This window comes from Saccostrea cucullata, unplaced genomic scaffold (genome assembly GCF_032062105.1).
Source record: "Saccostrea cucullata isolate Sc308-1 unplaced genomic scaffold, CSIRO_AGI_Scuc_v1 ctg247, whole genome shotgun sequence".
In the NCBI taxonomy this organism is placed as follows: Eukaryota; Metazoa; Mollusca; class Bivalvia; order Ostreida; family Ostreidae; genus Saccostrea; species Saccostrea cuccullata.
The window spans coordinates 290,001-306,833 of record NW_026934500.1 but is presented as its reverse complement, the minus strand read 5'-3'; the positions used below and the strand labels follow the sequence as shown (position 1 = coordinate 306,833).

The 16,833-nt window shown below is 32.7% G+C and overlaps 1 protein-coding gene across 1 annotated transcript; it reads left to right on the top strand.

Moving 5' to 3' along the window:
* Nucleotides 1-6,951: 6,951 nt before the first annotated feature.
* LOC134240856 (retinol dehydrogenase 12-like) lies at nucleotides 6,952-15,733 on the top strand. Its single transcript, XM_062722928.1, has 4 exons — nucleotides 6,952-7,191; nucleotides 14,142-14,384; nucleotides 14,475-14,780; nucleotides 15,158-15,733. The coding sequence occupies exons 1-4, from the start codon at nucleotides 7,008-7,010 to the stop codon at nucleotides 15,517-15,519; spliced, it is 1,095 nt and encodes a 364-aa protein (XP_062578912.1). The 5' UTR covers nucleotides 6,952-7,007; the 3' UTR covers nucleotides 15,520-15,733.
* Nucleotides 15,734-16,833: the final 1,100 nt, after the last annotated feature.

The window sequence follows — 16,833 nt, the reverse complement described above, 5'->3', positions numbered from 1 at the left end:
ACTCAATGGCCCTATTTGTCGAGTATATGTCTAACCTTCACCACTCAATGACCCTGTTTACCGAGGAAATGTCTAACCCTCACTGCCCTGTTTACCGAGTAAATGTCTAACTCTCACTGCCCTGTTTGCCGAGTATATGTCTGACCCCCACTGGTCCTAAGGCCATGATTACCGAGTAAATGTCTCTAACTCTCATTACGCAATAGCCCTGTTTGTCGAGTATATGTCTAACCCTTACTACTCAATGGCCCTGTTTGCCGAGTATATGTCTAACTCGACTATACTCATTGGGCCTGTTTGTCGAGTGTTTGTCTAACCCTCGCCACTCAATGACCCTGTTTGCCGAGTATATTTTTGTCTACCTCTCACTACTCAATGACCCTTTTTGCCGAGTACATGTCCAAATTTAAAGCTCTTCGTCGATATATGTCCAATATATATACAATACAAATGGAAAATTATAGAATACAAATGGAAAATTATACAATACAAATAAGAATTATACAATACAAATGGAAAATTTTACAATACAAATGGAAAAGATCAAATATTGCAACGTCTGACTTGCCATAATGTTAGACCTCCAAAAAGAGTGTAAAAAATCAAGAAAGATGGCAAAGTTTCCTTACAAGTTGTATCAATTAAGCATATTGAGTCATATAATAAACAATTTCATTGCTTTTGTCATTAAAAAACTGAACCATGGTTTAGCAATCTTTGACGTTAAATAGTATTCACGTCGTTCTTCGGGCGGGTCGACATCATACTTTTCGGGAAGCGTCCTAATTATTGACCCCCAAACAGCAATACATTGTAATTGTTCATAAGTACATAACGATTGTAAAAGAAGTTGCATTACATGTTTAAAAATTGTGAACCAATTGCACTGTTTAAGATTTGGTTAGTTTCCTAAAAAAAAAAAAATTATTTCGTTATTTTTCCAACGAAAGGGTTTGATGAAAAAAAGTGTTACCTTTTTAATTAACTGAACTTATTACTCAAACACACTGGAGGCTCTGAAATTGGATTTGTGTAATTTTTAAGATTTTGGACACATTTCAAAAGCTGGAAAAGGGGTGTATCAAAGAAGACAGCTTTTCTCTTTTCATAAATTGATTGAAAGAATGTTGCTTTACGTCCCGTTCGAGAATATTTCACTCAAATAGAGACTTGACCATATACCAGTGAAGGGCTTCACATTTAGACCTTTACCCGGACTTGTGGCCTTTGAGCAGTTGGTGTTTTTTATCGTGCCAACGCCTACCGTAGCAAGGACCTCAGTTTTTATGGTTTCATCCGAAAAACCCAAAACGTTCACTTCAAAATGCTGAGCGTTTGGAGAAGAAACAGTTGCTACCTAATTACATCGACTGAGGGTCGGTACGCATGGTAAGGCCTGTCTTATAAGTCATGGATCTTAAGATCAAGTCTTGCTGGTTGTACATCCGTAATACACGTAATACACATTTCAGCCTTACAAGGCTAACCTACGAACAGAGCACTGGTCTATTTCTTAACAGAAGACTTAGCTGACATTTTCTTTTCCACCAATTAAAACCATTCGCCCAAATGTCAATCTTTTTTTAATTAAACAACACACATTAGTAGATTGAAGGGAATATATTGTATTTTCGAAAATAGATAATAAAAAAATCCACAAATGCTTCTGATCAACCGCCTACTCTTTTTAAGAAGTGCAAATGCACTTGTCGGTAAAATAAATACAAAGGTCTGACCAGTACTCTATTCTTTTGTTGAATGACTAAATGCACTGTTTATGGCTGGAAAACACGAGGAAATTAAGGAAATATTGTTTATATTCTTGTACGTCTTCCCTTAGCGTGCTGACATGAGAGCCGTGCGTCCTGCAAAACGTAAGGTTGAAGACTTACAAGGCAATCCTTACCTTGTGTACCGGCCCTGAGATCAGTCGCAACTGTGATTCGAACACACATGGAGCAAGCGCCCGCCTTTTCACAAATTAAATATACCGTTTAAAGGTTTATAAAGATAAACACATATCTGTTTTTTAAAAAAAAACGTGATATCAGAGAAATCACAATTTAAAAATAAATTTAAGAAATGGCCTTCACACTAAAAAATATCACGATTACGATTTCATCATAACACCTACGTTAGTTGTATTTATCTTGTAAATACATTATCGTGTATTGGCGGGGGCAAAGGATTGGTATGAACGTAAATTTAAAATCGATACACTTATTCCCTAGCTATTATTTCAAAGTATTATTATTTTTTTTGTTGAAAAATTGAGTTTCTTACCGTGAATTTTTCAAATGCATTATAATTTTAGACATCTTTAAGATAAAAGTGAAAATCTTTCATGCACGCTTTGAATTAATATTAAATTGTAATTATGTCACACTATTAAAGAATAAATTATAAAAAGCGCGATAAGACTCTATTTTCCTTCCCATCACCAAGGGTGATAAACAACACTCTCTAGCCTCTTAAAAGATATACTTTACCATCCTGACAGAGTTTAAAGCTGTCAGTTATTTTTAAAGCACTGTTTAAATCCAAGTTTACATCTGCCTAAGTTTCTTCAAATTATTGAATTTCATGTTAACATGTTTCAATCCTTACAGTTGCTAAATTATGATGTATCACCTGCTCGTGTCCGAAAAGAAAGGTAACACTTTAACATTTTGATAACTTCGCTAAATCTCGAACTATTTCTATGAAACTGATATCATTCAATAGGGCTCAAATGAAAGTTTTTACTATTTGAGAAAATAATATGCCAAAACTTATGACGATCCGACACTATGTCATCATTTTAATTAAGGGGATGAAGGACCTTTAGCTGAAAAAATACCTGTCATTTAATTTTTTTCATATTTTGTATATATCTTAAGTATGTCCTACGTTATAAAGCACATATCAATAGGTTTCTAGACTTATTTCTGAGATATTGAACAAATTATGTCTGATGGAGTTTTTATTCTCCGTGTTTCTGGGTCCATTACTCGGTCATTTGAAATTTTTCACCATAGATAAAAAATATACCAGCGGAAATGTGTCTTTTAAAATATTGCATAGTATGAATAGGGTTAAAAATTCGAAAAAGCAAGATTCTTTTGTAACACCACATCTGTAGACGGAAATTTACGAATTTTTTAGGACAACTTAAACCATAAAAAAAATTAATTTGCAAAAAATCCTATCATTCAATATTTGAAATTTTACGTCGAAGTTCAAGGTCGTCATTGTATTGATTAACTGTAAAAATATCGATTGGTGAAGCTGAGCTCACTATTACATAGGGCATAGTTAAGCAATATATGAGCATGAGAAAAACGCGTCATGTTTACATTTCTCGAGTACGGGAAAACCCAACTATGACGTCACACATTCCTGAAATAATCGAAATAAGACAAACCCACAGAACTTTTCCGTCAATAACCATGTAAAAATATTTTTTGCGTTCTGAAATTTACAAAATACCCTACCATGTACATATTATGAAATGATTTTATACTGTATGATTACTGAACTAAGAGATCCAATGACGTCAAAGACTCAGAGTAGGGAAACGGCAGAGTGGATTAATCTATTCCGTAATTTGATAATATTTGCAAGAAATTTTGAATGTTTTCAGATATTTTTATACTAGATGGTGAACGCAAACAAACAGTCAAAAAAATATACAAGTACTGTAGTTTCAATCTCGTTTTGAACATATTTTATCAGAGATTATGACGTAAATCAACTGAGTCACGTGACCATACATCCTTCATCCCCTTAAGGGGGGACCTATGTCGTTCTACGTCAAAGCAGCGTTATATGTCGTCACAATAGCGACGTTTTTTTTTTTTACCTGTTGACTTTTGCAACTGTGATACACAATTTACAAAAAGAAAATTTATACATCATTCATATACAGTTTTATTTGTTTCATAGAGTTTGTTAATATTAGAATTCTCTTCCTTTGGTTGATAATTCATAGGAATTTCAGTTGTGAAAAAAATACCTCGATAATATTCTGATATATAAATGCAAAAAGATAAGATGAAATTCAGCAAAGAAAACGGCTTAAATCAGGAAAATAGGTTCAATTTTATGTTTACCATTAATTGTGTTTTCTCGATAAAACTAAGAAAAAAATAATTAAGAAATGTACTTGTACCTATGTTTGCTTATTGATGTATTGTACACCTAGATTTAATTGTGTCAAGTCATTCCTAGGTTCTAATAGGTGTTAGTTGTTGACGGGGAAAGGTGGGGGGAGAAGAATGATTGGAATCAAGAACAATAGATTTAATCAGTGTAAATTGTTACTAATCGAAAGAAAATATTTGTTTTTCGCAAAACAGTTTCATATTCAGATGTTTGTCAGTACTTACCTTTGTCTTAGGGCAGAAAGGTCAATATTTTAGACACAAGAGTATGAAAATGAAAGAAAACTTCATATTTCTCGTTTATTTTATCATAAAGGTATACTTTTTTCTTTATCAAAATAAAGAGATAATTCATTTCTTCAAACAATACGAATTACAACATTTTCATACAAAGACTTTTTAAGATATTACCCATTATGCATGTCGGAATTGTTAAAAATACGACAAGAAAATTGGGGTGATACTTACATGTGCTCCATTATAATTTTTCATGCTAGTTGAATTACAATGAATTTGCCTTCAATTTAAAGATACAGGTCAAATAATTTGAATACTTGTTGATTTTGAATGTGATTTAACATGTTTGGTTCTTTTTAGCGCATTTTTGGGGGTGAACAATAATGTCTAAAAATAATCTATTTTTAGCATTTCACACTGTTTTTGCACGTGCTCCTGTGTAAAAATTAGCATATAAAGGTATTGTTTTTAATACTTAAAAATTAAGGGCAAGTGGCCAGGAAAGAAATGTCAAAGTTTTGAAAATTTCACACAAAGACTTTTCGGACATAGGTCCCCCCTTAAACGTTATTTCAATATGGCGCGACTTACGTCAGAACAGCGTATTTTTATCGTCAAGCAATTTTGTGAAACAAAATGTGTAACAGACGTGTAACAGATGTCTGGTTTCATGCAAGACGGTGCTACAGCACATATATCTAATATTGTATTAGATTATCTCAATGAAATCTTCGGCAACAAGGTGATTTAAATCAGGACTGTGCGCAGGTCAAGATTGTCCACAATCCTTCACTTCTGTGTATTGCCGGAAATCACCTTGTTGCCGAAGATTTCATTGAGATAATCTAATACAATATAAGATGTATGTGCTGTAGCACCGTCTTGCATGAAACCAGACATCTGTTACACGCCTGTTACACATTTTGTTTCACAAAATTGCTTATTTTATCGTTAACAAGTTTTTCCATTAAAAAGAGAACAAAACCCACATTAATGATATGCGTCCCGTTAAATACCATAATATTTATATTTGTGTCGTAGTAACAAAACCGACTAGACAACAAAATCACTCTATCAATCTCTCCTATGACTTGCTTATTATTTTCTAAAGAAACATTTGACTATTTCTTGATTTGCACATTTCATTTATCCCTTTAGTTTTATCAAAATATCCTGTAATGTAGTCAAACACCTTTACCAAACATCCCATCTTTTTTTGCTATTTTTCAATTAAGATCACGACATAATAAGGAATGTTTCCAATTTTACGAACAGTCGGAATCGGCCAGTATATTGAAAATTTATTAATAAAATTTCTGGGACCTCATCACAAGACGTTATAGAATCTTCAAACAAAATGGCATATAAGCCCATGTAGCTAAAATGATGAAATGACCAGAAATACCAACGCCCGTCGTTTACAGTGTTACATATGGCAAGCCCTTTTACTATTTATTCGGAAAATAAATTTTATCTTTCAATCTGAGAAATATCTCTCCAGCATAAATAGCAAAAGGGTTTGCCATAGTTAAAAGTTAAGCAATTTAAAACCCGAATACTTTGCGCTACGTCAGTGCAAGTTAGGGAAGGGGAGCTGGAGAAAGGACGTCACTTAGAGAACGTCATTAATTATTGAAATGACAAAAAGGTACTATATACATAAAATGCTGCTAAAATAATATTCTTTGACATGTTGATTACATTAAGCTATACGAGAATTAAACTTACATTTTTGCTTTATATGTGTACATATTTTGATATAAATTCTTCAAACTTAAATCGGCTTTCCAAAAGTTTAAAAGTGTTACCTTTCTTTTCGTACAACGTCGAAGCCTAATTTTAAACAAAAAGAAAAAAAAGAAAAGAAAAAAATTATACAGAAAAGTTGAGAATAGAATTTCTTATACATGTGAGAAAGGATTTTTGTTTAATTTCACTCGTGCTTTGCAGACTCTTGTAATCATATAATAAAAGTCATGTGATACCCTTGAACTTAATTCCAAGCTACATGACATCGAAAACAATCTATATTCAAGACGTTACCACGAATAAATTAAATATATTATACAAAAATATCTACAAAATGTGTCCTTATCGAAAAAAAACAGCTTTTCCCCCCCGAAAGTCCGCTTATAATAATTAAAACATAAATAATTCAAAAATAGTATAGAATATTCTGATATGGTATAATTTTAAAAAAAAAAGGGTTTGAAAGTTGTTTTACAAATGCAACATCTTTTGGTTAGGCAAAAGAAACTTTTATGTACCATTGAAATCCAACTCCATAGTTTATTAAGACATACGTGATCTTTTTCCAGCAAAGTTAATTCTGATATTTATTTTTTATAAATAAACAGCGTAGAATAAGGAATACATAACATGTTTAAAATTACATTTATAAGGTTAATTCAACAGATAAAAAGTACTACGGAGAAGTCACAAATTGACGTGATTACACAGTTTATGATAGCAAAAATAGCTACCAATCACCTCGCAATCTCTGATTGTATCAAGAGAAGTAAAGCAGAACCTCCCGTTCCTAAATACGATGTATATATATATATAAATTCAGTTACGCAAAGATAAATACACTTCACACATCTCAGTTGATTCAGAAGCATTCACATAATGAACAGTGGAGCAGGCAAATCCCCGTCACCCAAAGGGGCAATCAACTTTTCTCTGGCCATTCTTTCCACTACATTACTTTCGACCGTGTTGCTGGGACTATTTCTCTGGCGGATGTATCTTCGATGGACCGTCCAATGCAAGAGCGAAAACCGCATAGATGGGAAAACTGTTATTATAACAGGTATTTACAACATTTATATATCAGTTGTGTTTTTTTTTTCAGCCTGTATAGAAACAGTTTGTTCTTTTGCAATATGTTTGCACAAACATAAGATTTTTTTTTCAAACATGTTTTTTAAAACATTTAAAAGTAATTTTTGAGTAAATTTTAAAAAGTTTGGACATCCGGAAGGGAAAAGTTTTCAAAATCCAATTTTTTGAAATTTTATGTGGGTTTATTTCTCAGCTTTTTGTATACTACTAATTGAAAAAAAAAACAGTGTCCATCTTCAAGCTATGCAAATAGGAATAGAAATAATAAACGTCTTATCAAGTTATTTCATAAATGAATAAATGTATATAATAATATAGTATATGGGAGAGGCATGAACAGTTAAAGGCCTATGCAGAAAATACGCTAAATCAAAACAAACATCGAGGGAGAAATTTCAATTAAAAAGAATAAAGTACATTGTACTTTTGTATTTAACCTTGTTTTTAGAAGTCGCGCATTTAAGCTCACCTGGACTGAAAGCTTAAGTGAGCTTTTCTGATGCAAAGGTATCCATCGTCCTTCTATTCAGACGTCTGTCTGTCTGTTGTCTACAAAACAAAACCACAGGGCCACCACTTTCGACCAAAATTATCACAAAGCATCCTTGATTTTGGAAGAGTCAAATTTGTTCAAATGAAGAGTAACATTCTCTTTAAGGTGGAAGATAAGACTTTTGGGGAAAATTTGGTGACGTCAAGTTAACGTATCTTCTTTTCAAGATGAAATCCGTACGAAAGCATTCCGACATACAAGACTAGTGTAGTGTAGATAAATGTTTGTTCAAATCCAATATGATACTAAATTCCACAAAATGCAAGCGAACATCGAATATCTGGTGTGGGTGCTATCACCTAGATTTATATACAGACGAATATTCGTTGTTATAACAATATTTTAAACTGCAATTTAAGAAATTTAAAATTATAGATTGTTATAGATAGTTTTGAATTCTTAAATTGCAAGATAAATAAGGCCAGAATGAACAAGGCGAAGTTGTGGCCCATGGGCCTCTATAAAAGAAGTTGCAACGCCAAATTCTGAAAGGCATTCAAAAGAATTTGAGCTGCAATCTTACTTTAAAATTCGCTTTCGAAAAAAAAAAAAAATCACGGCGAATCTTTATAGAAAATACATGTACACTCTTTGTATGATTATTTGTCTCTAGCACTAGGAATTTCTGCTTTGCAGCAATGAAGCCATATTTCGTTCTGGTTCTTTTCTTTGGTTTAAGGGATATTAATGATATAAATTTTGTTTTATAAAGTAATTATCTGTAAGGGGGTTACTTGCCAAAAAGACGCTTTGTTAAACATTACTTCTGATGCCAATTGCCCAAGCAGTCTCTAAGTACTCGATATATATAAGAGATATATTTGCTATTTCTAGAGATATATTCAGCTTGAATAAGGTTTATAATTAAATGAGTTTTAATTATTATATCTATGTACTCGAATATTCTGGAGTTTATAGTTTTGCCCTGTCCGTCCGTCTGAAAGTTTGTCCGCAAAAATTTTAATCTTGTTCATAACTTTTGAGTAGGTGGGCCTATGGCTCTATATTTCACAGGTGTTTTCCTTGTGACAAGACCTTTCTTAGGGTAGCACTAAATTTGACCTCATGACCTTGCAGTTTAAACTATTTTAACCAAAATTTTCCGAACATATATCATCGCAATAACTTTTGAAAAGTTGGTGCTAGGACTTTCATACTTCACATGTGTATTTACTGTGACAAGCCCTTTCATTGGGTATTAAAAAAATTGACCTTGATCTTAGAGTTTGACCCACTTTTAAAAAAATAACCTTGACCATAATTTTGAAACGTTAGTACTAGGGCTTTCTTATTCCATAGGTGTATTCCTTGTGTCAAAATCTTCCTATGTGTATCAGCAATTTTGACCTTTTGACCTTGCAGTTTAGCTTGCATTTGAGAAATTTAAACCCTCACCGTGAGCTGTCATACGGAAACATCAGTGTTTCACAAACACATCTTGTTCTATTTTGTGAACTTTAATTTTCAATTTATCACTAACTTGTAAAAGCTAAAAGAGTATTGGAGTAAGAACAAGGTACAGTTTCAATACAAATTAAGTCCTGTATTTTTCTAAAATATGAAAGGGATATAAGAAATTAAAATTTATTCTTTCTGAATAATAGGATTTCCGTGGAATAAGAAAACACAAAACATTTTTCTCATATGACCTCCTGAATGCTAATCATGACGTCATTAACTTGTGCATTTTCCCGTATTTTCTTAAAAAGTTGCAGAAGACATAATTTTAAGTGTAATTTTCTTTCAGAAAACATACTTTGCCACCGTCGCCCACAAAGATTTTAAGATATGTGATTTTTTTCAAAGCATTTTACATAATATATCCAAAAACCGAAGTGGGCGACGGTGGCAGACACTTTTTTCTAAAGGAAAATACATGTAATTACAGAAATGAGTCATTCTGAGGCTATTCATTAAACTTAGAAATGTACCAAATTCATGACGTCATATTTCCAGAATGGTCCTCCTTCATGCTATATTCTTAAATGATTTATTATATTCATCTACTCAACTATTTATAAAGCCAATTTCATAAATTTTTAAGAACATTAAATTTTTTTGGGCGCAATAAACCGCAAAGTGTACCTTCTTTGTTTTAGAGCAAAAGCTCGTCATATTGAATATGACAACATGACTACATGAAACATAGATATATCTGTACTCTTAAATTCATTATTTGTTTTGGACCTAGAAGAAATTTTAAAGCATGCTATAGTAAAAAAAAAGTATTAATATTGCTTTTTGCAACAAGTATAACAGTACAGAATGACTAATATTATTATTTGTTTCACACATCAGAATTAATCCTTTCTGTGAACAGAAAGGTCGACTGAATGTCAAAGGATTTATATAACGTGTTACAGGTTACTTTATTTCAACGATCAGAATCATTTTTCAGGCTTAGAAACTCCTTTGTGACCAGTCCCAAAACACAATGTATCGCATTGGTATAAAAAATCATTTATATAATATATATAATTTAAATCAATTAAATAATTAATGAAATAAACTATGATATCTACTTGTATATGAAATTGGTTAATTCTGCTTTGCTAAATGTTTGTGAAGTATTGGTTTTTGAAATTTTTTTCCTGTGCCCGTAATCGATGAATCGGGGTATACAGTTTTTGCTTTGCTCTGTCTGCCAGTCTGCTTAGCTGTTAGTCCGCAAAAACTTAAACCTTGTCCATAAATTTTGATTGGCTGGAGCTTTAGCTTTCATATTTTACTTGTGTATTCCTTGTGATAGAACCTTTCTTATAGCAGTTATATTTTTACGTCCTGAATTTGACCTTGCAGTTTAACCCACTTTTGCAAAATTTGACCAATTCTAACCTTAGCCATAACTTTTGAACGGATAGTTCTAGCACATGTATATTTCTTTTGATAACCTTCCCATAGATACAAGTGTCTTTCACTTATTAACAAATTTCGATTGCCAATGAGTACAAGACTAATTATAATTAGTATTGTACTCATTGGCAATTGAAAACTGTTAATTAGTGAAAGACACAAGTATTTTTTTTAATTTTTTGATCTTGACCTTGTAGATTGTTCCACTTTCCAAAAAAAACCCTATATCCTTGACCATAAGTTTTGAATGTTTGGTGCTAGAGCTTTCAGGTATCGCATGTATATTTTTTGTAATAAGGTCTTCCATAAGGTACAGATTTACCAACATTAAAAAACCCATTAAAAGACCTTCCCTTAGGTACCAAATCATCTAGCTTGATTTGGAAGTATGACCTACCTTCGAAAACAAAACCCTCCCTTGGACACTAATAATATTTACCCATGCACATTGACCTTGTAATTTAACCTACTTAAAAAACTTGAACCTAAGTCATAACTTTTGAATGATTGGTGCTAGGGCTTTAAGATTTTACATGTGTATCCCATATGACAAGTCCTTTCTTTGTGTACCGATATTTTTGTTGTTGTCTTGACCTTGTCTTTGGCGTTTGACTTGCATTTGAAAAACTTACACCTTTGTCATGAGCTGCCGTATGTGGATATCAGTGTTCCGCAAATTCTTCTTGTTGAAATATGTTTTATATGTTAGAAATCTAGTGAAGCCTTGATAGTTTGACGATGTTTGGGGAATGTGGACGCTATCCGATATATGAACATAAAACTACATATTTATATACAAGTGATATCTTTTTTAGGGATAATTGTATACAAAAATAACAAAAGCTACTGTAAAATGAGTATTTATTCACAATAGATTTACAAAAAATGAGATCGGAAATTCGCATATCTCTTGTGAATATGATATTTCTAACACTACTTGAATTTGAAAATGTTTTAAAGTTTTTTTAAGGATACACCAAAGGTTTCCAAAGGGCAAAATTTAATTTGCTTGTAATTCTTTCATTAACAAAGATAACATATTAAAAGTATATATCATTTGAAAGCTTGTTAAATTCACTGTTTAATGATCTTAATTTAAATTTTCAATTTTATCTTATTAAAAAATTATTAATATTTTAATGTAAATATTAGTGCATTTATATTTTATAAATCAACTTTTTTGTATTCCACCTCTCAAAGTCAAAATTTTGCCTCAATGTAGACTAAAGATTGAACTTTAAAACCGTATCTCAGATTTTTGATAAATCTTCTTATTCAAAAGTTACATCCATTTGTCTTTCAATGTTACCAATTTATTAGCCTAATTCTACATTTCCCCCAATAATTCGAGAACTGAGCAAGATATCAAAAATCTGAGATACGGTTTTGTGAAAACACATTTGAGACACATTCTGGCCAGTTTTCAGAGAAATTGGTCAATAAATAAGGGAGCTGAATCCTTTCAAATAATACCACCAACTGTCTGATCTTACTTTACAGTAGAGGGCAAAAACCCATTACACAACAAAGTCTGCCAAAGCTGGAAATATATGGCACCTCGGAGATTCAGCTTTGGATACCTGTCACTTATCCATATTTCCTATGCATATTCACAAGAATGAGAGGTTCTGTTCTTTATTTAGGTGCTTTTAATGAAGTAAAATAGGTTCAATTCTGAATCAGAAAGATTTCCCGGCAAAATGGCAAGAGCTTCCACCTCCTATTTCATGGTCATTAGTGACCTGTTAGATCTCCTTCCCTAAATCTAGAGTCCCTGTAGTTTAATTACTGATAGCCTCTGTGTAGCTAGTGAAGAATTCCCCAAGTGGTCACAGTGATTTATTGCTCTTTCAGAAGCAGGCAGTTACAGACCAAATCAGAAGCTTCAATAACGGCACATTCACATGTGTTAGTGTTTATGTTTGATTATTGTTAAATAATTAGAAAACCATTTAATAATCAGCAAGAATTTTTCATGCATTATAAAGCAGTGATTAGCATTGTTTTCTTAGCCAAAAATCTCAAAATTGACAAAAATCTTGAAAAAAGCCTTTGGTGCATCCTTAAAGCGTTATCGGACTTCTTCAGCAAATAACAAAAGATAAAATCTAAAATTACACAAGAAAGGTATAACTGGTAGTAATAATATTTCCATTGAATTTATAACATACAGAAGTTTAAATGTGAAGAATGCCTGTCTTTTATCTAGCAAGCGGATTTATAAAACTTTTTTTTCGATTTAGAACATGTCCTAACAACAGCCTACCAGCAGAGAAAATTGGTAGGCGGAATAAAGTTCAAAGAATTATATGTGGCATAACAATCATATAATGCTCTAATATTCGTAATTTTATAAACTTATACTTCATAAGATGCAAGATGTGTTTTTGAAAAACTGATGTCCCCGTATGGCATCTTATGAGGAAGACTGAAGTTTTTCAAGTGCAAGTCAAAATCCATGGTCAAGGTGAAAAGGTCAAAACTGTTGGGTCTTTTCACATAGGATACACCTGTGAAATAAAAAAGCCCTTGTACTAACTGTTCAAAAGCTGTGGCTAAGGTTAAAGTTTCTAAAAAGTCGGTCAAACTCTAAGATGAAGGTCAAAAGGTCAAAAATACTTATACCTATTGAAAGGTCTTGTCACAATAAAAACCCGAGTGAAGTATGAAGTCCTAGCACCAACTGTATAATAGTTAATGGCCAAGGTTAAAATTTGATATTTTTTTGTAAAAAGAGGGTCAAACTCCAACGTCAAGAGGTCAAATTTGGTGCTTGCTGAGTCTTGTCACAAGAAATACACCTGTGAAATATGAAAGCCATAAACCACCCATTCAATAGATATGGGCAAGTTTAAAGTTTTGCGGAAAAACAGACAGACAGACGGACGGACAATACAAAAACTACATACCCCCAAATCTTCGATTACGGGGCATAAAAATATGTACAATATCTGAACCAGAATGTAAAACATTCGCGATTCCTATCTACTAATATTTTATCTTTTGTACCATTTATATTATTTTAGAAAGGATAAATGAATGCCTGAATACATGAACAAAGTATTTATTTTAAAATTTGCTATAATTAAGAATTTGTTGAAACAGAAGATAAGATCAAAGGAAATTTTTCATATTTGAAAAGAATTACATTGTATAAGAATGAATTGTGCGCGAAATCAATGTTATTGGATAAGTATATGAAATATATTTTATGCAGCTAGACTATCTATAACAGTATAAAAATAAAAATGCGTATCTGTCTTTATGCTAGAATTGAAAACCTAATAACATGCATTAATGAAATACCTTTGCCCATGTTCTAATGAAATTTAAACAGCGAGAATAATGGACTGACAGCATCCAGAATATCAAAAGATAACAAATTTTCTGAAACCCCGCATGTTGTTTATGCAACTAAATAATACTTCCTGGTGTTGCATTTATCTTTCGCACAATCAGGCTTTTGAAGACTGATTACTAGTTGAAGCTGATACGTTTTATATTTTGCACAGGTGGGAGTTCTGGAATCGGAAAGGCCACAGGATACGAGCTGGCGTCGCGTGGAGCGAGAGTTATCCTAGCGTGTCGCAATCAGAAGTTAGGAGATGCTGTTGCCAGGAAAATTGCCAAAAAGACGGGAAACTATGACGTTGTTGCGATGTATCTTGACTTGTCCAGTCTTCAATGCATACGTGACTTTGTTAAAAAGGTCAAGGAAAATGAAAATAAATTGAATATCCTGATAAACAATGCAGGTAAAGATATACATGTACTAAAAATAATTCATCGATCTCAATAATCATTTCATTATATGCATATATTTTTATTTATTTAATCCTCTATAGCATACCTTGGGCCAAAAGCAGCGACAGTAGATGGATATGAGAAGACATTCGGGGTGAACTACTTGGGTCATTTTTATCTGACGTACCTTCTACACGATTTGCTGATGAAAAGCGCCCCTTCTCGAATTATCAACATTTCGTCCAATTATTATGTTAAAGGAAAGTTAGATTTCGATGACCTTCCATTGGTAAATTATGACATGTTTGACGCATACACAAGAAGCAAACTTGCAATGATGCATTTTACAGTTGAGGCACACCGGATGTGGTCACCAGAAGCCATCATGTCCTTCGTCGTACATCCGGGTATTTTACTTTTGATGTTTTATTTGACCTGTGTTCCACATTCTAGTCTAGAGAACTCCTTAAAAACTTTTAGAACTTCTGGAAACATAGGCGATTGTAATATATAAAGCATTATCCTATCCTATTACTGCTTTTATGGCTTCGATTCCAAACCTCTAAAAATATTCAGAAGCATTTCTTTTAACACAAATCATGTTAAAGTTTTCTTGTTTGATTTTTTTTTTCATTAAAAAACCGCACAATTTAACAATTAGACGTTTTGACGTTTGAGAAACGTTATTTCAAATAAATTGTTTATGATTGTGAAAGATGATAAATATAAATATTTCACATTCTAGAGAAAATTTGTTGTATTGCTGAATGACATCTTATTTTAGGATGCGTCGCTACAGACATCATGAGACGTAAAACGGGACTAATGGGCAAGTTTCTACGAAAGTTTTCAGAATTCATGTTCAAATCTCCGGAAGACGGCTGTCAAACGATTGTTTACTGCGCTGTAGCCGACGGACTGAGAGAGGAGTCCGGCAAATTTTTCGAAAACTGTAAAGTAGTTCCAACAAAAAACTACGTAAGAGACAAGAGTGTTTGCAAAAAACTGTGGCTCTTGAGTCTCCATTTGTGTGGGTTAGATGAGACTCACCCTGAAGTCAAAGCTGAAGCCAACGAGAAAATTTTAGCAGACCTTGAAGCTGCGTCATTCAAACGAAAGCATTTTGAGGCAAACACTGCGGATTAATAAATATTTCTGTGTGAAGGTCAAAAGGTGCCAAAGGTTGAACAAACTCACTAGGAGTTAGATGAAGTTAGAAGCGTGAAGACACATCATTCACTTGATACGTAAACTTCCGTTCTCAATCATCGAAAACTACAGCCAGCGAGCGAAAGAGATTTTCAATATCTAATGACTGAAAAAAATAAACGAGGGTGAAAATAGAGCACGGCTTTGTAAATTCTGAAAGTAAAAAATAAATTTGAAGGACGCAGATAAACATGCACTGTAACACATTTTTTTATCGATGTATGTTTTATCTTTTGACAGAATTTAATTTTTATTGCTCGAATGTAATGCTTTTTGATTGAATTTATGGGAAAGTGGAATCGTATATCTGCTATTTACAACGATTTTACCAGTTTTATGTACTTTTGGAAAGCTGGGTCAAAAAACCCACGGTTATTTAAATATTTTGTGATGAAGATTCTTCTGTTTGTTTTTGTTTCCCAAATGAATTTAGATGAAACAAGCTTCCGTGTTGTGCTTCGTGTCACTACCCTTGCGAACATCATCTAAAAACAATGTAGATATACGATATTGTTTTGGCAGGTTACAAAGAAAAAAACAGCACTAAAACAATTTACAAAAGATTTTTAAGAATGCAAAAAATATTGATCGTCCATCTTTTATCATATAACGTCATATTGTAGAAATGTTGTTTGGAATGCAGTAACTTTATTTTAAAAATGTCAGATTATAACAATACAGAAGTAACATTCCTTTTGCTTGTCTAAAAACAGATACTCATTTAGATGCAGGAAAAAAATTGGGCATGAAAATAACCAGAATACCGTCTTATCATGTATTCTTACCCATTCCAAATGGCAAGGCGCAGGTTTGTCACTATAAAAAATTCTTTTCACTGATTCCAGAATGACAGATGCCAAAGATAATAGTCTAATCTAATCGATATTTTATATATCTGCATAGATGATCGAGTCTGAAAGTAAGCTTTGGACAAGAGCAATATATCCTCATTAATCACGGCAGCGGACATTCCTAGTGTTCTACTGTCATGAATTTAAATGAAATTAAATCTATGTAAAACATCTACGCGTCATGTTATCAATAATTTATTGGATACCCTACAAACTTTAGTAAAATGTATTACACCTACCCTTTTTGGAACAATTTTCTGATAACCTAAACCACCCCTTACCCCCACCCCCAGGAATTAATTTATTGATTACGAGGATCAGTGACAATTAACTTTAATTTAGCACGAGGTCCGTGAGCCGCAACCCTTACAAGATTCGTCCTCTTTATTCTATACTAAAA